At 33.5% G+C, this 26,036-nt stretch overlaps 5 protein-coding genes across 8 annotated transcripts in view; 1 reads left to right on the top strand and 4 right to left on the bottom strand.

Annotated features, from left to right (window-relative positions):
* sima (HIF-1 transcription factor component sima) overlaps positions 1–4,370 on the bottom strand; it is a 44,547-nt gene extending 40,177 nt beyond the window's left edge. For 3 of the 4 annotated variants that reach the window (XM_036368255.2, XM_014232829.3, XM_014232828.3), the window contains exon 1: positions 2,829–4,370. In XM_036368255.2, coding sequence (XP_036224148.2) covers positions 2,829–4,018 — 1,190 coding nt within the window. In that variant the 5' untranslated portion in view covers positions 4,019–4,370. The remainder of the gene's footprint in view (positions 1–2,828) is intronic. The other variant, XM_036368254.2, reaches the window with a different exon arrangement.
* A 14,404-nt stretch (positions 4,371–18,774) lies between these two features.
* LOC106616228 (mitochondrial intermembrane space import and assembly protein 40) lies at positions 18,775–19,431 on the bottom strand. The gene has a single exon (XM_070105580.1). It carries the CDS (start codon positions 19,429–19,431, stop codon positions 18,994–18,996), a length of 438 nt encoding a protein of 145 aa, XP_069961681.1. The 3' UTR covers positions 18,775–18,993.
* Positions 19,432–19,459: 28 nt separating this feature from the next.
* LOC106616229 (Ribonuclease P/MRP subunit p14 a) lies at positions 19,460–19,931 on the bottom strand. The gene is made up of 2 exons (XM_014232793.3): positions 19,790–19,931; positions 19,460–19,730 (listed from the first exon to the last, which is right to left on the bottom strand). The coding sequence occupies exons 1-2, from the start codon at positions 19,819–19,821 to the stop codon at positions 19,460–19,462; spliced, it is 303 nt and encodes a 100-aa protein (XP_014088268.1). The 5' UTR covers positions 19,822–19,931.
* A 245-nt stretch (positions 19,932–20,176) lies between these two features.
* spn-A (RAD51 recombinase homolog spn-A) lies at positions 20,177–22,021 on the top strand. Its single transcript, XM_014232836.3, has 5 exons — positions 20,177–20,387; positions 20,447–20,911; positions 20,978–21,069; positions 21,129–21,258; positions 21,316–22,021. Exons 1-5 carry the CDS (start codon positions 20,283–20,285, stop codon positions 21,562–21,564), a joined length of 1,041 nt encoding a protein of 346 aa, XP_014088311.1. The 5' UTR covers positions 20,177–20,282; the 3' UTR covers positions 21,565–22,021.
* Positions 22,022–22,235: 214 nt separating this feature from the next.
* Jasper (JIL-1 anchoring and stabilizing protein) lies at positions 22,236–24,567 on the bottom strand. The gene is made up of 2 exons (XM_014232835.3): positions 23,762–24,567; positions 22,236–23,311 (listed from the first exon to the last, which is right to left on the bottom strand). Exons 1-2 carry the CDS (start codon positions 24,378–24,380, stop codon positions 22,293–22,295), a joined length of 1,638 nt encoding a protein of 545 aa, XP_014088310.2. The 5' UTR covers positions 24,381–24,567; the 3' UTR covers positions 22,236–22,292.
* Between the last annotated feature and the right edge of the window lie 1,469 nt (positions 24,568–26,036).

The raw sequence follows: 26,036 nt of genomic DNA, 5'->3' as shown, positions 1-26,036 counted from the left end.
TTTTCTAACGACTTTACGACAAATGTAATAACAGCCAAGGGTTTAATTATGGTTTCTTGAGTAAAAATTTTTAATTTTTATGGTTTTTACAATTTTAGGTACGTCGTAAGAATCTTAAGTACTATTATTAAGGAATTGAACTTTCCGAAACCATTAGAACAATGAGATCTCTTTTACAGCACAAAGAACGATTAATTATATCGAAGGAACGACTTTAAGTTATTGGCCATTCTGTTATTTCCATTAAGTCGCGCTTGTTTTAGGTGTTTATAATAAAAAAAATAAAGTTAATATAGAATGTTTAAAGAAATTGACCACACAGCTAAAAGTTTCTGTCGTATTCACTGTTTTCATGAACATCAGCCTGCCTTAAACTGTGTCCCGCGTAGCCGAGAACCCTTTACTATTCTGTATTAATAGATAATCTTGAAGTCGGCTTTGAACGTACTATTAGACTAAGATTTGACTAAGTTCTTAGTTCATAACTCATATCCGCATATAAGCAATGTCTGGTATTTATATTTTTATACCCTGTGCGGGGTATATTAAGTTTGCTACACCCAGAAGGAAACGTCGGAGAGATTGTATATGAGCAGCGTGACGAACTGAGTCGATTTGTCCGTGTGTCTGTCTAAGTACAAGTATATGTATATACGCGACCAGTTTCCTAGTTTCTGATCTAATACACGTGTCTTTTTTAAAGAACTTAATTTATGCAACTGTATAATTATTGCAATTGACTTAGTTACATCATATATACGTTTGTTACATCGTAAACATGCCACGAAAGTGTTATAACGACACCGACAGTTTTAAATCTCAGGGTCGTAATTTCACTTCATTAATTGAACAGTTCCACATAAATGTTGTGTAACCTGTGTGAGACTGCTATTAGGTTAGACTAAACAATAACCCAGACAAATGCCATGTACATGATATGGACCGAACCAAAGGATCATGCAAGTGATTGTTTGGCTCAAACAAAAGGCATTACAACCAAGTTCGAACGCCCTATCCAGTATCCAACCTTGTCTTCGGCCAACAGAGGCATAGTACATAGTACCGAACGGTGTGTGCCAAAGCCTCCAAATCGATTCGAAAATCAGGATTCTAGATTTGTATATCTGAAAGAGAAATTCTTCTGAAATTCGTCGAGCCACTAATTAAAGTGGGAATATTTGTAGGTCCACAAATAAGGCAACTGATAAAGGATAAGAGCTTTGAAGTGAAACTGAATGATCAGAAAAAACTCACCTGGAAGTTTTTTGTGAATGTTGTGCAAATATTTCTAGAAAACCATAATTCGTAAAATTACAAAGAGTTAATAAAGGAACTTATAATGTCATATAAAGATTTGCGGTGTAATATGCCCTTAAAAATATGTACATATGCTAGACTCTCATCTGGATTTCTTTCCGGCAAATTTGGATGTTGTGAGTGACGAACAAGGCGAGAGGTTCCATCAGGACATTCCCTTAATGGAGAAGCGCTATCAAGGGAAATAGAGCGCTATCAATGGAAATAGAGCGCAGTAATGCTAGTAGAGTATTGTTAAAGACGTAAAAGAGACCTTCATGAAGCCAATTATTCCCGAAAATCATAAGAATTTTTACTATATTAAGCAATAATTTTTGTAAATGTAGCTTATGTTTGTACTTTTTAAGAAAATATATGTTTTGATGTCACAAGACAACCTGACGTGTAAATTTTTTTTTTATTTACATATGATTATTTAGTGCTGGTAAGTGGTGTAATTGTTCAGATACAATCATTGTTATGACATTTTTGACACCTGATTTGTGCAAGCTACAAGCGAAAAAATTATTTAAGAGCTATAAAGTAATAATCCGCATTTATCTGAGGCCATGAAAGGCCGCACTAAAAGATTATATTATTAGAAGTAAACAAATTACGCATGCGACATACCAACAATGAATGACGATTGACGTTGATGGAAACGTGTTTGGCATAGTAGTGACAATTAATTGATGAAAAATCAACCAAAAAGAAATAGAAATATTTATGAATATACATAAGTTTTTATGTGTGTGTTAAAAACCAAAAAAAAAATACATACAATTTTGTAATAATTTAATTATTTATTGAAAAAAATCGCCAGCTAAGCCAATCCCAAGAAAATAGTTATGAAAACAACAAAGTGAACGAAGTTACAGGAAACCAAATATTCCTAGACCTACATTACCTTATAACAATACAATATGTTTGCTATACTTATAAAGTATTGTTTCAGAGATTGGCTTCATTGAAAAAACTTAAAACCGACTACAGTGAGCGCCAAAAATACTATGATTTAGGAGTATAACTTGCGAAGTCTAAAAACTATAGCGACCAATTTAAATATCAGGATCAGTTGAAACAAGGGGAGAAAATATCTTGCAATTGGCTCTAAAACTAACTTAGTGGAAATCCGTTATATTTATGCCGAATTTTAAAAAACGCGTGGAAACTTCAAGAGATAGAAAACAAAACTAAAATATTCGGGTCGTCACTGAACTTCAGCTCCAAAATATTTTCGAATTACGAGACGATGATAACAACCAGTGTTTCGGGGCTTTGTCTTTATTTGAAATTAATTTCGCAAACTCGCTAATAGCACCTTTCAATGATTTTAGGTTATCTGGGATCAAGGTCAAGTCTTATCTACGTAGGTTTTGAAACATATGGATTTTCTGCCTTGGGCACACATACATTAGCCAACATCATTCACATTAGGAATTCAACACGTTTTGGATGTAGAAGTACATGATAGAAGGGCTCGAATTATGGACACTTGAGTATGTAACGCTTTAGAAAAAGCCTCAACTTACAGAAAGTCCTCAATGTCCACGCAGTTGATGAAGTGACAGGGTTCATAATTGTTCTGGGTATCACCATAGCAATATGAATATGACCACGGAGTATTACCGCGACAAGGCGCATGCCCCAACAGCCGCTGAACATTTACACCGCTCGCATTGATCGGTGCCTGCTGGCAGCAAGCCGCAGAACGCTCCGCCATTGGCGCCGGATAACCACCATTTCTGTAGTTTTGCACGGGATAGGCAGGCTGCTGCACCGGTGGCATTTGTGGGTAATTGACATGTGTGTTCATATTTTTTTGTTGGTATAGCGGTTGATGATATAGCGATGGTTGATAGCCTATCGGCCTTTGTAACTGTTGGTTGGGTTGATATGGATTCTGAACGAACTGTTGTGGCTGCGGCGTGAAATTTTTCACCGGCTGCAGTTGTTGCTGTGGCAACGGGTATTGTTGTTGCTGAAATTGCGGCATATGAAGTTGCTGTTGTTGGATTGGCAGCTGATGTTGCCGCATTGATGATGGCGGCTGCTGCTGCTGGATTGGCAGCTGTTGTCGTTGTTGATGATTGTTGTGGTATGAATTTTGTGGCAGAGTTTGATTGATTGAGTACGTTATGCCTGGAACTACCTCGAGTGCTGGATAATTACGTGGCGGATGAACCGTGACGCCGTACGTTTGGTCCTCACGTTGATAGCCATAATTGCGTTGCTGCAGTGATTGTTGTTGATGGAGACTATGCTGCTTCATTGTTTGCGGCTGATGTTGCTGGAGATTGTGTTGCGCCATCCTTTGAGGCTGCTGCTGATGTTGCTCCAAAGCGCAATCGGCTTTGTGGCACCCGCCACCATTGCCGTCAGCGTCATCGCAAGTGCTGCGAAATCCGAAATCAGCAAAAGTTACATGTTGCTCATGTTGTTGTAGTTCCGACGGCACACGTGCATAGTACTGATTAGAATCCGTATTGGTATACAACGATTTATCATGTAATTGCGTCGAATTTTCTGCTGCGAATTCCAATTGTTGTTTATGTAAATTTTCTTGTGTTGTTGCTTGCTCATTATTGCTATTGCTGCGATGTTCACACTCATACTCTAGACACTCGGTACATAGGTTATCCAACAATTTATCAGAATTATCGTCGAAGAGGGAGTACGCTTCTTCGACGAAGGTTAGCCACGAATTCTGGTTGGGGTACATGGTTTTGTTGCAACGTTTTTATAACAGACAAAAAATATTTTTAAAAATTTCCGACAATTTCGATTTGAATTAGTAACTTGTTATTATTTTATTCCTTTTTTCACTTGCTTCTGGTATTTGTTGTCTCTGTCAACACTAAAAACACTACACCTTAATTTACCCAATAGGCACCTTGGTTCACTACACCTTTTTAGCAGAGATTTCTCTTATACAACTTTATTTTGAATTTCACAATTTATAGAATTGAATATTCGGGAAGGAAAAAACAAATTTGGAACAGGTCAATAGTTGAGCGAGCGTAGATAGCGCTAAACGACCGATCATTACCCACGACAACGACTATTCAAAATGAGCGAAAATCCTGGGGTATTTCCAAAATAATAACAGTCCAATACCGCTCAGTAGAACAGCAAGCGAGAGAAATATGTACATACAATATATGAATTTCATATAAGAAGTAGTATGTATGTATATTTTTTAGCATTACTTCGGCTACTCGAAACAGTGTAAAAAAAAGTGATTTTGCACTTGTATTTAAACGAGCGCTATAGCGCTTATAGCAAAAATATATACTAGTGAAAATAACAACTAAATAAATTACCAGGCAAAAACGTTATCAGTCTGGAGTATGGCACTGATAAGATATCACTCAATTAAGTCGTAAGAGCGTAAAAGAGAAAAAATGCTGTGTCGCCGCTGACGAGAGAGGCAGTGTGTTGGAAAATTATCGAAAGAGAAAAATCTATTGTTGAAAACATATGTACATAGCGGTTCAGTCGTAAGTGGTAAGTATTTAAGGTAACTACTATATTTTCTCTATAAATGAAACTACAAACCTGTGTTGGACATATCTTTGGTTTTGCAAAATTTCACCTAAGTGGCTTATCAGACTTATGATAATATGTACTTTGGAGCACGCTCAAACAGGAAATGTATTAAAAATGTATTTGATTTGGGATTTGGTTTTTCACACTCTTAAAAGTGTTATAGCAAATTGCGATTAGACATAATGGAAATATACCGTAATTATTTATTATCGCATATAAAATCAATCAAAATATCTGGAAGATATTTTATCTGAAATTTAATAGCAGGCAACCCTGCAAAATCAACAACATATTTGCTTAGGTTTTTTTTTCGTATTTCATATCATTATATTTTTTAGTTCCGCAACTTATATTATTAGGAAGTATTTCGAATATTTAACAGGTGGGCTGAAAAGTTCGTAGGCTGGCACATACTGGTATAGATGGCACTATTGATATTAAAACCATATGCCATTAGTCAGTACTAACTTTCAAAATATACATGTATGAATTTGACAGCTGTCGGACTATAAGTTTATGAGGATATAGCATTTTGAGTGAAGCATGTTATGTTAGTTGATAAAAAGGGATGAAAAGTAATTTTGCCCAAAAATAATATTGTCGCAGCAAAGACTTGATGAACATTATTCGATCTCTGCACCAGGAAATCAACGGCTGAGAAGTGGTTTGCTAAGTTTAAACGAGGCGAAATAAGCACCGAGGACGATGCATGCAGTGAACGCCACAAAGAGGCTGTTACCGACGAAAACATCAAAAATCATTCAAAATAATTTTGGATGAACGTAAATAGTAGTTGTTCACGAACGCTGATACTCTAAAGATATGAAAGTAATGTGTTGGATATATTGTGACTGAATATTTGGGTATGCGGAAGCTCTGTGCAAAGTGCGTGCCTCACGAGCCATCAAAAACAACAGTCTGAGAAGTTGTACCAGGACTAGACCGGGTGAAATTTGATTATATGTTAAATTACTTTACGACCACATTGATTCTTCGTCGAGTCAAGTGAGTGTAATTCCCCTTACCGCGATCCGAAAAGTCGCACAACATCTTCTTTTATAACTAGCGCCCACGAACAAAAGGTATCTCATATGATGTTGAGGCTGTTATGGACAAAAAAATCTAAAAATCCGAATCTATATCACTATATGAAATCAAAGGGTAGTGTTGGACATATTTTTCATTCATACTGAAGCATATGCGAAAGAAAAATGCATTAATAGGTTTCCAAATTGGTTGCATATCCACGGTTTCGCCCAAATCTGGCCACCAGCGACTCCTGCCTGTGCGTAGACCACAAGAAAATCTTCACTGAAAAAAAAATTGAAATTGAGGCCGTATATCCGCATACAATAACAAATTACATTTGGCAAACTTAGTTGGTTTGATTAACACCAGTTGTTTGTCCGTTATCCTACGACTTTTTGAGAGAGAATGTCTAAAGTCAGAGATTTTAAAGTATAATTGATGAAAAGAGCAAAAGTTGTGAATTTCTTAAGAGAAAAAAGTGATTTGTACCGATAATAAATTGAATTAAAGCTAAAGTCGTTTAAACCTCTATTGTTTATGAGCAAGAGTCTTATCTTATTGGGCTTCGGGTTCATAAACAAAATCCAAATTTACAGTTTCGTTACACCAGCCGAAAATCGGAGCTAATAAAACAACAACAAAAAAACATATATGTACTGCATAAAGTAGCAGTCATTTAAATAAGAACAGTAATTTTCATTTATAAAAAAAGTTATTAAATAAAAATCATAAATTGAAATTGCACAAAATTTATTTACACAAATAAATTTAATAATTAAAAAAATTGACATCTGGCCCAGATAATTGTCTAAGGCAACACTTTAATCTACGAGCGAGCCTATAGCCGCTATGCAAACTGACCAATCGAAATCAAGATAAGACATTTTTAGAACCTTTTATGCTATAAGAAAAAAAAAAATTAAATTAAATTAAATAAATAAAATTTACACATTTTTTTCAAGTGCTTTTAATAATATGAATACCACTGTTTGCATTTTAGTATAATTTTTGTACTCTCGCAACCTGTTGCTACAGAGTATAATAGTTTTTATCACCTAACGGTTGTTTTTATCCCCTAAAATTAATCAATATAGACATAGGGTTATATATATTATATATAAATGATCAGGATGAAGAGACGAGTTGAAATCCGGATGATTGTCTGTCCGTCCGTCCGTCTGTGCAAGCTGTAACTTAAGTAAAAATTGAGATATCTTCATGAAACTTGATACAAATGTTTCTTGGTACCGTAAGACGGTTGGTACTGCAGATGGGCGTAGTCGGACCACTGCCACGCCCACAAAACGCCATTAATCAAAAACAAATAAATTGTTATAACTAAGCTCTACGATAAGATACAAGACTGTTATTAGGTATACAGGCTCACTTTAGAGAGAGGCATCTGCATATTAAAATTTTATTTAAAAATGGGCGTGGTTCCGTACCCTAATAGGTTTAATGTGTATATCTCCTAAACCGCTAAAGCTATATTAACAAAATTCACTGAAAACAAATGTTTTAGCATCTCTATCTACAGTGTGATACGGGTGCTACCCCGCCCACTCCCCATATAACGGTACTGTTAAAAACTAGTAAAAGCGCGATAAATTAAGCACTAAACACGCCAGAGACATTACATTTTATCTCTGGGATGGTATGAGATACCTTTATAGGAACCGCGTTTAAAATTAGACAGAAGGCGTGGCACCGCCCACTATTAGGTGAAAACCCATAGCTTGGGATTTGCTTAACCGATTTCAATCAAATTCGGTACATAACATTATTTTCATATTTCTATGTTATAGCGCGAAAATGGGCGAAATCGGACTACAACCACGCATATTTCCCATATAACACCATTATCAATTCCATCTGATTGTGTCGGGGTAAAACTTTGCGTTTAAAGTGTGTAATTTCCCAGCTTTGATGCTTGCAAATTGCGAGAGTATAAAAATGTTCGATTACACCCGAACTTCGAACTTCGAACTTCCTTACTTGTTTTAATTCTGACTTTTCGCCTTGTAATCAGATGCGAAGTATTTTGGGAGGGTGAAGATCACGTTTTTTATTTACACAAAAGGTGAAACGGAACTGTGGTGGCGGGTGTAATATTTAAAGCCGAAAATTGCGGCTATTATAAATTCAGCATGACAAATATATGTTCTTGTGATTTAATTGTTTAACATTTTCTCTCGGCTATGATATGCATTGTGTTGAGCAGAAAACAGATGAAACGAAATAAGCTTAATAAAAGATAATATGTTAAGGGATCAAAATATTACTTATCCAAATTTGCTTCTAAATATGACATCGCATGGATAGCATAAAAGTTTGTGTATTTGGTCTAGAGCTTGCTTGCTTTTCTGATTACTTCTGTACAAACAAGTGTTTGAGATTTATTATGCTCTTTAATGCCAAAAATGTGTACGCTTATTCATACTTTCTAAGGAAATGTGGTATTTCTCTATGGTAAAACTTATGCGCTCGTTATGAGGCATAAGTATTCCGGCGCTTTGTTTGAAGCATTGTATATCCATTCGCGGTTCTCAATGCTTATATACCTGGATATTTCTAAAATTAAAATTTTTCTAAAATATTTATATCGGAATAGAGTAAATATTGTTTTGACCTTTTGCTATGTCGGTATCTTTTTTAAAAGTCAGATGTATCGGTTTCTGAAAATATTGTGATTAGTCTCAGCAAAATTTCGCATTCATTCGTCAACATCCAAACAATCAGAAGGATGTCTTTATTAATTCTAAGTAAAAGTGAAGTTATAAACATTTAAAAATCACAACATTATCATGAAAATACAAGCACTTTTTAGGTAAACTACCATCAAATCATATCAAAGTGCTCCAAATGTATGAAGTGATGTTTCAAAACCCCCTAGCCCATGCTTTGTATACCCTGAACAGGGTATATTAAGTTTGCCACGAAGTTTGTAACACCCAGAAGGAAACGGCGGAGACCATATAAAGTATATATATAATATAAATGATCACCGTGACGAGCTGAGTTGATTTAGCCATGTCCGTCCGTCCTTCCGTCTGTAAATACGCGAACTAGTCCCTCAGTTTTTGAGATATCGATTTGAAATTTTGAACAAGTCTTTTTCTTACCAAGAAGCTGCTCATTTGTTGGAGCGGCCGATATCGGACCACTATAGCATATAGCTGCCATACAAACTGAACAATCAGAATCAAGTGTTTGTATGGAAAACTCTTTCATTTGACGAGGTATCTTCACGAAATTAGGCACGAGTTATTGCTTAAGGCAACAAATTATTCTCCACAGAAATTGGTCAGATCAGATCACTATATCATACAGCTGCCATACAAATTGAACGATCGGAATCAAGTTCTTGTAAGGGGCCTTTGTATTTGTGAAGGGTATTATAGCTTCGGCACAACCGAAGTTAACGTTTTTTCTTGTTTTCTGAAAAAAATATTTTAAGTTTGCCACGAAGTTTGTAACACTCAGAAGGAAATGCTCAGAAAAATGAGCTAAGAGAAAGATGGTTTTTGAGATATCAATATGAAAATTGCACACACCTTTTTCACTATAGAATATAGCGGCCATACAAAGTGATCGATTAAAACCAATTGACCTAGTATGGAAAACTTTTTTATTCGACAAGATATCTTCATCGAAACTTTAACTTTACATTTAACCGGCGTCATAAAGCATGTTAAGTAAAGTAATCTAAAAAGACTGACATGAAATCAGCATGATTATGGAATTTTTTCAGCACATAACATATGGTTCTTTTGTAATCGCAAATCTGGAATGAACTCAACGAAAACTGACGCAATTGACATAATATACCCGTTACATTTAGTAAAGATAGAGACTATAGAGATTAAACATCTTTGCGATAAACAGTTAACTGCGATACTGACAAAAATCTCAACAACTATCCGCGTCATCATATATGGTATAAATACCCTTTAAACCCTAACAATGGAAATAAATGTTGTTGTGCATTTGTTGTATACATGGCCTGTCAATACAAGTATGCACTCAAATATAATATCTGCGATGACTTGACACTTTTTGAGAACCGTAGAGAAAACGATTTCTGCACATTCTCTACGTTCTAATATTGAAGCAGCGCAAACAAGTCGGGCAATCGACACTTTGTACGCCCTAGCGAAATAGGTCGGATATAAGTTATTTCCTGCACCTAGCATTGACTTAGATATTAATTAACATACCTTCGATCCAAACAAGACTGTCAAATCATAAAAATTCCCCAGAAAGGAAAGAGTACATGAGAATTCACGAATAACAAGTAAGAAAGGGCTAAGTTCGGATGTAACCGAACATTTTATACTGTTGCAACTTTGCAGAATCAATAACGGCTAAATACCGGTTGGCGGAACTTTATCTTGAAAAATTTAGTGAAAGGATTTAACTTCATTGTTCGTATAAATCGTGAAGGGACTACAAGCAAATTTGGTATAATAATATTTTTTTGATTGTCATAATGTCAATGACTCACTTAGTATTATTAGCTTATTTTACTTCACGTCAGCGAATATGATACTTAAATCATCCTCAAATGAAATCTATGTGATATAAACTCAAACGGAGAGGCTAAATTTAATGTATTGAGTTGATAACAAAAACGTCAACCAAAGAATCGAAATTCATTATATTAGGGATATGAGGTTTAGACAAAGACCAATTTCAATTATATTGAGCGCCAAACCATATGAATGTAATATAATTTTATACGTTTTAAGAAAAAGTGTTCTATAAATTTTAATATAATAGCACATATTTTGACTAACCTAAACGGTTTAACGTCAGATGGAAAGTCCGAAATTATTATGTAGGCAATATGGGGGACAGAGAAATGCAAGGGCTGATTGCATTAATTTTTGATATTGTTCAGGTATACTTAAGAACTTATTTTCAAGCAATTTTATAAATATATAAGGGAAGTATTGACCCGATTAAAACAATTTTTGACACATGGGTATATTAGTATCAAAGAAACATTTTCCCCAAATTTCGATAATATACATATCTCACAAATTGACCGATAAAAAGTCAGCCATACGCACTGGGGACCGCATACCTTTATATGAGGAGAGAACGAGATTATAATCACTGTCAATAAGGGCGCTTATAAGATTTGTTCTAAGCAAATTTGGTTATCGTAGGTTTAGGAGATATGTAAGTTAAACCTATTAGCAGACAGGCCACGCCTATTTTTACAAAAGTTTTAGTTATCGCTTGCACAGACGAACAGACAAAGAGTCACTCGTATTTCAACTCGTCTTTACATCCTGATCATTTATATATAATTAACCCTAACTATATCTATCTCGATTAGTTTTAGGTAATACAAACAACCGTTAGGTGAACGTAACTATTCTACTATGTAGCAACATGTTGCAAGAGTATAATAATGCATGTCTACAGCATCATCGTGACCACAATTCAACAGAATTTTCAACATGAAACATTAAAAAGATCGCTCGTTCTCAATGATAAATGAATCATCATCATCTCATCATTCAAAAAAGAAATATAAAATATTTTTGCTTGGAAATTAGAAATTTAGAAAATATTTAGGAGCAATTCTATCATTGCTTGTTAACTAAAAAAAAGGAAACTGTGTTAAAGCAAAACATTTCATTAAAATTACTGTTATATTTACTCTAAAAAACTACCAACTCGAATATCTGGATAGTTTTTAAAAATGAGATAATCTGCATTTCAAAAAACAATGTTAATTCAAGTAGTACTAGTTGCATTTTGGCGAAGCATTTAAGAAGTTATTCTCAACTGAAAAAAGAAAAAAAGTCACTGACATCGAATTTATGTTCCTGACCGTACTAAAAACTAAAACGTATCCATTATCATCTTCAGAATAGTACACAACTCTCTCTGCCGTGTGGCACAAGGACAAAAAAAATATATTTTAAAAATAATTTTAATATAACAAAACGAGCCAAATCGCTATTTTGTTGTGCATAAAAATTGCATATATTCCACACTAGAGCTTAAAATTAAGTTCGTATATGTTACTCTTACTTAAAGATTAGGTATTGCGTAGAAATTCGGAACAACATTTAACCTCTATCTAATATCAGCGAATATTTTCCAAATTCTAAACAAACCACTTCATAACTTAAAACCCCAAAACATTGTGATGAGTAAAGAAATGTAAATAACGTCACACAACAGGTAGCAACCACTACGTTAAGCTGGTATGCCATAAATGCAATCACACGCCACAACAAATTTGTATGAAAACAATAACATTTAATGCACCCAACATATATGTATGTACATATATATGTATATGACATGCTATAGATATACACACACGCATAGATATGTGTAGCGCAGCGAGAATGTATAGTGAAAGACGTGCTGGTGTGGAACAGTTGCCCCCAAACAAAACGGATGCCTTGGTGCACAATTGGCTGCATGTAGGAACGTAAGCATACATGTGTGTGGGGTTGTGTCAGTGTTTTGCATTTTTAAGCGTTTAATTTTTCCAATCAAAAGCCGGTTGTTTTTTCTACTATATGTATAAATTTTCATACAGGCTTCGTCGGCTGTTCCAGTGGAAAGTCACGTAGGCCTGCACTGAAATCAGCTTGGCTGCAACGGGCAGCTTCTGTTGAAATTGGAGCCCGGAATAGCAAGAAAAAACAAAATATCCACATTTTACATGCATGCAATTGCTACATGAATACAAAAGCGTGGAGGAGCACAAAAATCTTGTAAACTTTTAAAATCCCAAAAGTTATGAGATAAGAAAACAGGCGAATTGATAAAGCCATAACTCACAAACACACGCCTACTACATATTTACAAACATGAAAATATGCGAACGAAGTCAAAACAAATGAGAACAAACGTGTTGTTGTAGACACAAAAAATGCGTAAAATAACGAGATTTTAGCTAAGATATAAAACAAGAAAATAATTAAATTTGGATTTCGTTCAATTTTGAGACAATTAATTTGAATGTGATTTTATACACACATGCCATTTTGAAAAAAAATTAAATTACAATTTTAAGTAGAAATGGAAAAAATATATTCAATAAACTAAAATTCGCCCAAATAAATATTTATAATATAAAATATTTTTCTCATATTTATTTGAGCGTGAAATTTATAATATAAAATATTTTTCTCATATTTATTTGAGCGTGAAATTTATAATATAAAATATTTTTCTCATATTTATTTGAGCCTTATATTGGTAAATATTGAAAAGTTTGGTATTATGATAAGAATGAATCGCAGAGTGAGTATGCACTTTAAAGCAAACGCTTATGCAAGGTGAAAAGTAATTGAACTCGTGAACTCAATGTCGTTGGCAAAACAAAAATTTATGTGTTACGGTATACATACAAATGAACATACATACACACATATGTATACATACGTGTAAGCATAAATTTTAAAAAGTTTAATGAATATAAAAAAATATCTTGGTCTAACATGATTTTATAATTTTGAATTACTTTTATTTCTAAAAGGTTAAAAATTCTTAGTAACTATTTGGTTTATTTTTTTTATTTGCTGCATATAATTGTAAATTTCATTTTACTTTTTATCGACCTCGTAGAGTTAACATTCAACTTGATGAATTCAAGGTTGGTATACCAAATGGTGCAAAAGACAAAACTGAAGTTTGCAATTATACATACCTATGTATATACATACATACATACCATACATAAATTTGTGTATTGTAGTTATTTGCTATTTCTTGCAACTTGTACGTTCTATAGGTTCAATGAGGAATTATTTTAATGCTTAACTAATAGTAAACAATGCCTTCCTGTTATAGTTTCCTATTTCGCAGAGCTTTGTACTTTCAATTTTAAATGTGCAAAATAGGAGTGTTTCTTTTCCTTAATTAATGAAAGAAAATGTGTTAATAGCATTTTGAAACTTTATTAAATTTTATTCTTCTATTATTTTTTACTTTTATTCATGATGACTTCGAATCTGTGATTCAAAACTATATAGAATATGTACATTTTGTATCAGGGGAAAACTTTAGTATACCGTCCCAGGCTTTCGGGAATAAAATGGGTATGGGCGGATAGAGGAGATCCTCCAGATCAAGAACCGCGTCTAATGTCTAAAAACAAATTAGTGAAGTGTTAATGGATATAAAAGTGAAAAATATAAGTGTATAATTCATTTTAAATCGAAAAACACGTACTTCAAATAGTTGAAATTTACAACTTTAAACGTATATATCTCGAAAACTATAAGTTTTCCGCGGCTATCTATATATGTTCTTTATCTGGATGATATCCACTATCCGCCCATACCCATTTTATCCCCGAAAGCCTGGGACGGTGTATTAAAGTCGAACCTGTATCAATTCAAGATGATTGAAGAAATTGCGTAATCAAGCAATTGAACAAAAGTGAAATATAATCGAAAGCAAAGATAGAAAATCAGCCTCCCTATGGTCCGACCCCGTCGAAACAGCTCGTTTCCTGGGCCTCACGTTAGATGACCTCGACGACAACCAAACTGGAATTTATCACCCAAAGGGGACTAGGGCACCGTTACAACAACAGAGAAAATCAGTTCCATCAATGAGCAAGTAAAAAAATAAAAGTATTTTAATTTTATCATTGATCTATTATCAGAAAAATTAAAAAAACGTCTGTATTTATCAGCGATAAAAATATACACACCAAAATTACTAACCGTCCCAATTGTTTTCCGACATGCTATCCATTAAGCAAAAGGGAGAGGGAAACGTTTTTACAAGAGTTAAAACAGTATACGTACTACAATATATATAAATATTGTATTAAATACAATATATATAAATATTGTATTAAATATATTGTTGCAATTTTTCTGAATTAATTCAGTGTGAATATATGTATATACTTATAAGATATTATAGAGCCCTAATATATATGCTGACTTTATGAATCGTATGATCATTTCCATCAACTGTATATACCTACCTCCTTTTTTCTTTTGGTTTACCACTGGCGGTTAGCATCACTGTGGAGGCTGTAGACTCGGCAGCAGCTGTTTTGGTTATATTAGAGCTGATTGCAACCATTTTGTTGTTTTTTTTTTTTAATAAAATTTGCTTATTTAGTTGACTTTGTCTTTCTAGATACTTTTTGTTTTCATGTGGAACTATATCTTATCTGTATATATCTTTATTTGATAGTAATGACGGCGGCTAAAATGAATTGTTTGCTGTCCGCCAATTATCTCAATGTATCACTTAAACTTGCTTGTATCCTTAATTATTATGACACAATTATTTTTAAACACAAATTAAAATGTGGTGATATTTGCTTTGACACTGAAATATTACTAAACAGGATTAACTCTTTGTAACACTTCAATTACAAATTACTATTTGTTAAAACACAATTATACTTTTTACTATTCTTCCTTTTCTTCAAGCTCACTGAGGACAATTACCCAATCGATGTTGATCGTTTGGTTTAAATGGCCACCGACGTTGGAGCAAAATAGGACAGATAGAGGAAAGCAATTCCACACTCACGACACTGGTGGCTGTTGGCATTTAAACTTTCTATTTACTTCTTTCGCCTTTTTTTCCTTCGCACAATAAATCTAGACTTAATTGCCGCGCACTCCACAATCCCAAGAGGAAGGAAAGAGTGAGAAATTTTGACAAGGGTGCTTCAAACCACGGATAATATTCTCGTATATGAAACACGCCAAGTTTTTATAAGTTACTTATGACTTTTAAATGAGAAATTTTCCACACTTGTTTTGTGTTTTTCTCAGTCTATCGTAAAATTGCACTTTACACTTTTGAACCCAAAACTTATTTGAGATACTATCTTTCTTTTGCAGATTACACAATCTATTGTCTTCAGGCATTTTTCTGCCCATTAACACAATTAATTTTCATCTCAATATTTAAGATTTATTTCATTTACACAATGGTGAACTTAATATCAAAAAGGAATAAAAACTTGACGAATTAAGTGACTGAACGAACATGCACGACGACGACGTAATTGACAGACAACGAATCAACGAAAAAAAGAATAAATGACCTCCAAGCAACAGGGTTGCATCAATAAAAAATGTTGTACTTTCATATACTTGCATTTCATAAAATTTGGTATATTACACCATTTCTTAACTGCATCCTATGTATATTTTAATTAAATACATATAAAAAAATATAATTGTTTCAGATTTTGCATCCCTTTGCTTTAAACCGATAAGCAAAACTCTTCAAAAAAGGATTTAGTAGGAAGAAATAATTTTATTTCGTCTGGACCTGGTAACTCTGATAGAAGGCAAGGAAATGAAAGCAAAAACAATGAGGTCAAAATAGAAAAGTGAAGAGATATTTAAATTCAAAGAAACTCTGCATTCAAGGCCAGTGTAGTATCATCAAAATATTTTCGTGCTATCTCTTTTTAATTAAATGAGTTAAGTGAAAAAGAAGACCGAGTTATTATAGTGATTGGACATCGCGCGCTAAAATAATATGATTACTATACACTAATACTTCGCTTAACGGTCTAGATTCGTTTCACGATAGAAAAGCCGTATAAGGAATCTATTATTTTAATACCAATTCAATGAGATCGGTTCCACATTTGTTAAATATGTAACATGGTTTATCATTAAAATGAATTTTTATTTATTATTTTTATTATAACGTGCGTGTATTTATACATAAAATAGTATTGGATTCCAAAATCCAACAATAATCTATAAACAAAAGTGAAACAACTTCATGTTAACTGTTACAAAAGGCTCTGTATCCATTAGATGGCGGTTCTGCTTGCAACTGAATGAGCTCCTCATATGAAAGGGATTCCCTACCTGCTTCAAGTAGATCAAGCACATCACGTTCGTTTTCATCTTCAAAGCCGTAATGATGTGCTAGATCAAAAATTCAAAGAAGGAAATTAACTTCTGCAACAGTAAAAGTGTGTTTACATTGGGACTCTTTTGTAACCCAAACCGGTTAAGTATAGGCGAGGGGACGACGGGGTAAGACGAAGGGACCGTGTCACCCGTGTTCGGATTCGTAACAGCTCGTTGCTACCCTTTTCAGCATTCCTTTTCACTTTCATATTCTTTGAATGGTTGCAAGAGCGCTCGGTTTGAAATGAATCTATACAATTCGTTCAGAAATTTGAATTCTGGTATCTATTTTTTGTATGTGATATGCAAATATGTATGCTGAGAATAAAAGAAATATATTGAAAAATATAAAAAAGGAGAAAATTAAGTTACTCAAAAATAGTCAGTTTACATTTTTGATAACATATAGCGGTATTAAATGTAATAATATACCAGTATACATAAAAGAATTTTAATAAAAATGGTAACTTTACTGTTTAATATTTATATAAAATATAAAGATGCTGTCATATTTATTTCTTTTAACCGCAAAGGATTTATTTTATTTATATCATCATTTTATATAGGTATAACAAGAGTTGTAATTAATTCAAGGATGTTTTATAATAAATAGACAAAAATATGTAGTGAAGAAATTATGAACTTTTGATACTTAAAGATTAGGAAATTCCTGTTATAAATTTGGCCTTCAAAATATCAGTAGCGGGTATTCAATACATTCTGGTGGATTAGGGAATTCCCGTCTTAAGTATTTCTTTGAAACTATTAACTTTGCAAGCAAAATGTGGGACCACCATCCCAACATACAAATAAAATCTGCAACACACTCTAAGTGTCGCGTAGCCGAACGAACAAACATTTGCGAAAATTTTATGAAAACTAATGACAGAAAACTCGATTCGAGTTGCTGGACTCTTTTTGCTCGTGTGAATGCACAGAGCGACACCAAAAGAGAATTTGCCGATAATGAGTGTCAAAAGAGCCCTAATGTAAACACACACTAACAGTGCCGTTAAGAAAATATGCCCTGCGCTAAATGCTTTACGAATGTTTTTTACTGTCATGTATTAAAGTTAAGTTATTTAATTATAATACAGTTAAGTCTTTTTATACAAAATAAATAAAAATAAGACATAAACACAAGAAGCCAGTTCAATGAGAGGACAAAAATAAATACACAAAATATAAGGTTACGAAGTTCTCACAGGTTGTTTACTGTCGTTTTCGCATTGATTATTTCGACGTTATGCGAAACTTTTTAGGCCGTATATCGAAAATGTGCCTTAAGGGGGGAAACCAGTTTAGGAAGCCGAAATTAGTGTTTTTTGTGATTTTTTTTAACTGAGAAAGAATACTTAGAATTTGTTTACACTTGCAGGGTAGTTTATTCCTATTTTGAACTACACTTTTAAATTTTTCGATGCCATTTCCGCCGGAAGTGGTGGAGTTAGAGGGTGGTGTCCATTGAAGACCGCCATCAGAGTTGACTGCTGGCGGGACACGTGGTAGTCACAGAATTAATCTGAAATAATTTTTTTTTTTCTTTCGTTAGCAACATATTTTCTAAGAATATGAACCAAACTTTGGCCAAAAGAGTTGAAAATTAGATGTTTTGAAGGTGTTTGAACAAACCATTATGTTTTTATATAATTTTTTTCACATTTTTTACATTACAAAATATATATTTTACTTAATATTATTTCAGTTTGGTTCATATATTTTGAACTTGAATAGAGGATATTCACACAAACTTTCACATAGATTCGTCAATAACTTTATTCCCGCAAGTTGAAACAGTCGTTGCGAAAAAAACGCATTTGAAAAAAAAAGTGCGCTTCGGCACTAAATCGACCGGTTTTTACCTTAGTGCTCATATCATCGGAACTAATTGGAATTTCGTTTTGAAAGTTAAGCAACATATTCATGAATAGTTGTACAATTATGCAATAAAAAGTTTTTTTTGAATCATCCAAACCGGTTTCCCAGTTTATAATATATAGAAGAATATATATTTAAATATTTGGAATAATATACATTTCTATATTTCAGATGTTAAATTATATATAGAACTATTACTAAAAATCTATCTGCAAGGTAACGATGAACATTAAAAATGCAATTATAACAAAATTAAATCAATTAACATTTTTTTTTTCCAATTTCATTGCTGATTGAAGAAATTTTTCCCCGACTTTAAACGTACACTTTTTCTTCCCCATCTACCCATAACTCAATTTTCTTTCTTGGTAAGTACGGCCGAACCCTCCACACCAAGAACCACGTTTGATGCATCTTTTTCAGCTTCTTCCAAATTTGGCATGTTTAATCCGCCCTCCTCGTCATCTTCATCATTACCAGTAGACTTATTGTATACTGTGGGATATTGTACAAAACAATCTTGCATTGCTCTAAAAGCTTCGAAACAATCAGAGCCCTTGGGGTCTGCTTTGCTATAATGAAAGCAAGAAAATGCATCACGAAATTCAACACCGCACGGACCTGTAGCCATGCCTCCTAGACATGGGCAACTCCAATTAATTTCTCCATCACTGGTTATAAGACCTTGTGGTGGTTCTGGTGGTGGCAACTCAATATTGCTAGGTGTTGCATGATCCTCTTTGGTAACAAAGAAAACTTTATCTTTGCCAAATACCTTGCAGTACGACATTGTAATCTTAAACGTGAATTAGAAAAGTTTAAAAGTCTAGCTGCTCCTTAGATGTATTTCTTATTATGAAATGGCAAGGAATGTCTTGGAAATGTCCAATTAGTGTAATTGCTGAACGTGTGCGCGTCACAAATTCTTCGTGTACTCTGAGAATTGCACGTTTTTGATTCTTATCAAATTTTATTACTTGTAAGTCGGTCTGTCCTCCAATCTCACCAAAAAAACCTTGCAATGATTCCTCTATGCTCCCAAGAAAGTAAGCAGGAGTAACAACAGCTTTGTCTTCGTCGCGTAGCTTCCTATCATACGTTGCATATAATTATGAATGATTATTTGCTTCAGTAGCAATGGTACTCACAATTCCACATCCAAGTGAAAATAGTTTGTCATACTATCAATGTTTTCTATGTGTATTAACAAATTTTATTACTATTTCAAGATTTACATGTGTGTTGTTACAGAAAATATGAGAACATGTCGGCATTTTGTTTTTATGTAATTTTATAGGTTATCCAAATGTCATTTCGGTGTGTTCAGTGTGTGTAAAAATTCAACCCCCCTTGTACAATTTGGCCTAAGCAATATGAAAATATATATATTTATAATAATAAAATATAGGTGAATTATGTTAAATGAGCATTTTTAAATAATCAAATATAATTTCTTAATATTCTCATATGTACTTTTTCATAAAGTTTTTAAGTTCATAAAATAGAATTGGCAGCACTGAAAAATGCGAGCGCAATTTTCAATTTGTTTATTATCACCAGTAAGTGTAAAAAGAATTTTTAAGAAATCGCTAATGCTAATAAAGGTATAATTGTTAAAACCTCTAAATATATATTGAAAATATGTCGTATATGAGAGAACAAGAAACCGTTGATACAACCGCCCTGGCTAACTGCTCTGTGGAATTAGAAGAGGAGTTTGGTCCTGTCTCAATTACCAAGTTGGAAGTTTGTAAAAAAAAACAAAAGTTTTAGTGTTTTATTTAATATACTGCAATCGTTTACAGGTTAATGGAATATCAAACAATGACATCAAACGACTACAAGAGGCGGGATTTCATACGGTGGAGTCAATAGCATTTTCACCAAAGAAACTTTTACTGCAAATACGTGGATTCTCTGAAACAAAAGCTGATAAGATCCTTACAGAAGCAGTTAAGCTTGTACCGATGGGTTTCACCACTGCCACATCTATTTATCAAAAACGTTCCGAAATTGTAATGCTCACAACCGGTTCGAAGGAGCTCGATAAATTACTTGGGGGAGGCATCGAAACAGGGTCCATAACTGAAATGTTTGGAGAATTCCGTTGCGGCAAAACGCAATTATGTCATACATTGGCTGTAACATGCCAGTTACCAATAAGTCGGAGTGGTGGTGAAGGTAAATGCTTGTATATCGATACGGAAGGTACATTTCGACCGGAACGTTTAGCTGCCATTGCGGAACGATTCAAACTTGTTAAGGAGGAGGTAAATCGAAACAGTAGTTATTAACTAAAGTGATACAACAAAAAATATCACTCTTCCATTTTCAAGGTACTTGATAATGTTGCCTGTGCTCGAGCCTACAACACAGATCACCAGACGCAGTTGCTGACACAAGCTGCTGCAATGATGGTGGAATCACGGTGAAACATAATTATATATATATAAATATAAAAATTTTCATTAATTAACGTATGATTAGGTATGCCCTACTTGTAGTTGATAGCGCAACTGCTTTGTACCGTACTGATTACACAGGGCGAGGTGAATTATCGGCACGTCAAATGCATCTGGCACGTTTTTTACGTCTATTGTTGCGCTTAGCTGATGAGGTATATATCTTCAATATACTTTATTTTTTCATAATTATCACCATTTTTGGATTTCAGTTTGGTGTCGCTGTAATTATAACAAATCAAGTGGTAGCTCAAGTCGATAGCGGTCCGGCAATGTTTGCAGCGGACACTAAAAAACCTATAGGTGGAAATATTATCGCCCATGCATCGACTACTAGGCTATATCTGCGTAAAGGACGAGGTGAAACTCGTATCTGTAAAATATACGACTCGCCGTGTTTACCCGAGAGTGAAGCTACATTTGCTATTTTACCCGACGGAGTCGGAGATGCAAAAGAATAAATTAAATGCATCTTTTTTTTTTATTTTTAACTAATTACCTTTACATGTTGTTAATAATTAATACTTACTTTTCAATTTGTGATGTGTAATTGGAAGCAATTACGCAATAAAAGGATATTTAAGATAATTATTAATGGATATTGATAGCTTTATTATGTGTATGCGTTGCTTGTATATCTTTATATAGAAAATCTCTAGATACTATTTCATATTTATTGAATTTATGTGATGTTCTTCAGTTCATTATCTATAAACTCGCATCAATTTAATCAAATAACGAAATTATTGACATAAGAAATGTAAATACAAATAATTTATGAGATTTGGCAACTTATTGGTGTGACACATTATAAACGCATAGATGATATCAAAGATGTGTTGAAGCGTATTGAAACCAATCCCGCTGGTTTCATTAGTAGGATAGTTGACATATTTTATTAATGTAAGATGTCTGTTTCGAGCAACAATATACTTTTATAAGCCAATGTTATATATAAGTAGATTTATTTTTTTGATACATTATTCGATTTGGAATTAAAACAAAAAAAAAAAACAAATTAAATATTCTACAGAATGTTTTTCATATATATTAAATGTAGGTATGTATGTATGTAAAATACGGATTTTAGAAATTTTTTTTATTTATAGCACTCCAACAGTTAAATGACCAGTTCGACAATGAATTGAATCTGGTTTATTCAAATATTTATTTTCTGAACAAGTAATATTTAAGACTCTACAGCTTCTACTATATTGCTTTCTGTGTTTGCGATGGAGTCGTCCATTTCTACTCTGTCAGTTTCGGTGTCGCTAGTGTTAGGTTTCTCATTAGCATCCGCTGGATTGTCTTCGTTTATGTTATCCTTCTTAACATCACTTTTCGACTCTGACTCTTTATCTTGAGCACGTTTTCCATCTTTTTTAAAATTTGCAAGAATACTCATATACGTTTTCTCACTCATTGTAATACGATTTTGCTCGCTAATATGTTTTGTGCACTCCTTATAGGTTTTAACTTGATCACAGAAAGGCTCCCAAAATTGTTGATCAGATGAAATTTTAAAAATTTTCTTGAAATAATTGTAAATAACAATTGCTTCATTGCGTATTATTTCTGCTTTAGTTCTAAATTCAGTTTCTTCTTCGGCGCTCAAAGACCATTCTTTTAAATTTCCGACGTAGCGCCGCAAACGTCTTATAATATCCACACAATCTGGATTACGTAATAGCATTAACTGTGTCAATTCGAAATCTTTATACTGCTTAAGCAACTCGACACATCGATTAACGTCGGCACTCTTAAGGCCCAAACTCTCACGCAATTGCTGCGACATTTGTATAAAATCTCGTTCAACAAAGAGCGCATCTTCTTGTTCTATCATTTGGTTGGTAAATCTATTTGCAGCATCTTGATGGATTTTTGACCTTGGAGGATTTACAATAACACGATCTTTTACCGCATCTAGTTTTATTTGACCAATTTCCAGTTTTTCTTTTAGGTCGCCAGCATCTTTTCGAGACTTCTCTTCCCATTTGATACGTTCTGATGGGGTTGCAAATGTTTCTGGTTTTCCGTAATCCAATTTGATACCAACACATTTAGCTGGTGGTACGAAAGCTAATAAAAGATTGTTGTAGACTTCACTTTTGTTACCCACTGAATTCTTTACGGTTGGCGTTATGGTAGCCGTGGGCTTAGAGGAACTGCTCGACTTCTTTGCAGATTTTTTCGAATCTGCACCAACACCTGTGAAGAACGAAATATTATTTAACGAAAATGCTTTATGCACTTAACTTACTATATTAAAGGCAGGTTTGTTATTGGGGCAGCATTGTCCAAAATTATTTGGGAAAATGATTTACCCTTATACTGCACAATAATAACAATATAACATTTAGTTTAGGACAAATTTGTTGTTGTTCGTGGCGAGAACCGAGATAGATTTGTTTTAAGTATTTATCATATAAATCGTGTTGTCTTCAATATTACTTTTAAGTGATATATAGAATTCTAGCATTTGCATTTTATGGCAAAATACCAAAGCATGCATGAGAAAGGGTAGGATAAACATTGTCGACGATTAAACATATGTATGTCCGCCAAATTTATGTGAAATCAAAAACAACACGTTCCAATTCCATTTTGTTTCAACTAACAAAAGTGCCCGCTAACTTCCTCAGCTTCATTTGTACTTACCTTCTGCTGGTACTTTTTTCTTCGCCGGTGGCGAATGAGAAAGATTGGGACCCTCATGCACTTCATCAATGTACCGTTTCGTTTTGATTTTTCGTCCACTGCGACTAACTAATTCTGCGTTATCAGTAGTAGACGTTACGACTGGAACTTGCTTTTCTTCTTTTGGTTTATTTGGCAACGACTCATCGATATTTGCTGCGCTAGAGTCAGCATCCTTGTCTATTATTTCCTGAGTCGCATTTTCTTGTATTTGCGAATCATCAGCAGTAACATCCGCAAATCCGTCAATTCCATCATCTAACAATTCGTCCGCCGTAGCTGCAGCCTCCGGTAAATCGATTGGGGCCGAGTCTTCGCCATTCAAGGCTGCCTCTATCTGCTCAATAGCCTCGCGAAAATTTGAACGTTTAAGATTTTTATCGGTAGCAAATTTTTCCTTACTCTCCACATACTGAAAGAGATCTTCCACTTTAATGTTGGCTGTCTCGCCAGTTCCATAAAAGTACACGCTGTACTTTTTATTGTTATACTTAGTTATCTTTGCAGGCCAGGCCGGGTACCCCTTCACCTTTGCGAAAACTAAATCTCCAATATTAAATTGCTTCTTTTCCTTGCCCATTACGTTTGCTTTTATTTTACTAAATTGTAAATTCTCTAAACAAAAATATAGGTATTTATGAAGCCACTTCCACGCTTTTGTTTAATATGTTTAGGCACAGTAGTACACTTTCTATTGTAGTTGTTGTAATTTCGGCAGCTAAATTCACCACATAAAACTGCGGGCTTTGTGTTAATTGTTCAGAGATTCATGTTTGAATAAAAACGAATGAAAAATGCTTTATAATGAAATTATTATTTTATTGCAACTTTTTCAAACATATATCAATTTTTCCTATCATTAGTAAAGCTTATTATATATTAAAGTATATTTCCTCTTGTTATAAATACACGTCATCAATTAGTTTTCATATATTATTAAATTGTCTATTTAATACTGCGTAATGCAGCACTGCGTTTTACCATTTTTCAAAACGGGAATTATGACCAATTCACATAGAACTTTTACATAACTTTGCGTCTGAATATTTGTTTTGACAGAAGAGTTCAATGTACGATTTGTATGAGTTCCTTCACATAAAAACTTTTCACCGCGAAGTAAAATATTGGGCAACGCGCATCTTTTACGCTTTGCCAAGTAACAGATGGTATTTATTTATTTTATTTAGTGAAAAACGCTGAAAGCAAAACGTTAATTGTTTTTGTGTGTTGTTACACTTTGTTTTCTGCGATTCGTTGTTTCAGTATGAACTGTCACGTAAAATCTGGAAAGTTGTATGTGAATGAGTCTTAACGTTTTTCCATGTGGTGAGATGGGGTGAAAAAATTTCGTATGGTGTAAACAAATTTTAAATGTTGCTAGCTCAAATGGAAAGAAAAATTTTGACAGTTGAAGTTCAAAACAAACGCAACTCCATCATTTGAATGATTGCCTTGTTATTTATATACATATATTGGTAAAATGAAATAAATGAAAAGTCAATACTTTGCTTGCAATAACTATATTAATGAAACTAAAACAAATTGGTTTAATTAAAGATTTGTTATTAATTGAGAATTTTAGGCAACATGCCAGGATACTACGAAGCTACTTTTTCTTTATATATATATATAAAATACATTTACATTAAAATCTAAATAACTACAAATATCTAACTTTTACTTAATTCTTTAATCTTAATTTTAGTTTGCAATATTTCGGATATATAATAAAAATTCGGAAGGAGTCAAGAATTTTCCTTATCTAGAGTATTATTTCTTTATTGAATGGAATAAATAATAACATAAACAAATGAATAATTACGAATTAATAACATATACTACGTGTTATTTACCCAGCGCTTCTTTTAAATTCGTTTATTTCTGAATGCATGTCTGTATTCATACATACAAATTGTCAACATTTTACCTAGCTCGGGTGTTAGTAAATTTGAAATTTAGATTCACCACGAAAAACGTCAAAATTTCAATTTTAGCTGTCAGAATTTTCCTTTTTCTACCGTTTGGCATACAGACTGAGAAACCAAGTTTTATGGTACTAGATACTTAAATAAAGTAATTTATAATTTAAATATACAAGCTTGTGTTATTAAACTTAAGACAATACTATTATATTTACCCTTTTTTTGCGATATCAGTGCATGCCATTTTGAGCTCTCTTAATTCCACTCATAAACTTCACCAGAGTTCCTCTATCTTTTGAAAGTTATATTTTATG

The sequence above is a fragment of the Bactrocera oleae genome, chromosome 2 (genome assembly GCF_042242935.1).
Source record: "Bactrocera oleae isolate idBacOlea1 chromosome 2, idBacOlea1, whole genome shotgun sequence".
Taxonomy (NCBI): domain Eukaryota; kingdom Metazoa; phylum Arthropoda; class Insecta; order Diptera; family Tephritidae; genus Bactrocera; species Bactrocera oleae.
Note: the sequence above shows the minus strand (reverse complement) of the source record. Positions and strands in the feature narration are given on the sequence as shown.

Bases quoted from the DNA above. Each gene is read 5' to 3' on its own strand.
- spn-A (XM_014232836.3), top strand. From the start codon at position 20,283: ATGTCGTATATGAGAGAACAAGAAACCGTTGATACAACCGCCCTGGCT. The intron at 20,912-20,977 runs GTAAATCGAAAC...TCCATTTTCAAG, and splicing joins TCAAACTTGTTAAGGAGGAG to GTACTTGATAATGTTGCCTG. The intron at 21,259-21,315 runs GTATATATCTTC...TTTGGATTTCAG, and splicing joins TGTTGCGCTTAGCTGATGAG to TTTGGTGTCGCTGTAATTAT.
- LOC106616229 (XM_014232793.3), bottom strand. From the start codon at position 19,821: ATGACAAACTATTTTCACTTGGATGTGGAATT. The intron at 19,731-19,789 runs GTGAGTACCATT...AACGTATGATAG, and splicing joins TTTCACTTGGATGTGGAATT to GAAGCTACGCGACGAAGACA.
- Jasper (XM_014232835.3), bottom strand. From the start codon at position 24,380: ATGGGCAAGGAAAAGAAGCAATTTAATATTGGAGATTTAGTTTTCGCA. The intron at 23,312-23,761 runs GTAAGTACAAAT...CGTTCTTCACAG, and splicing joins GAAAAAAGTACCAGCAGAAG to GTGTTGGTGCAGATTCGAAA.
- LOC106616228 (XM_070105580.1), bottom strand. From the start codon at position 19,431: ATGTCGTACTGCAAGGTATTTGGCAAAGATAAAGTTTTCTTTGTTACC.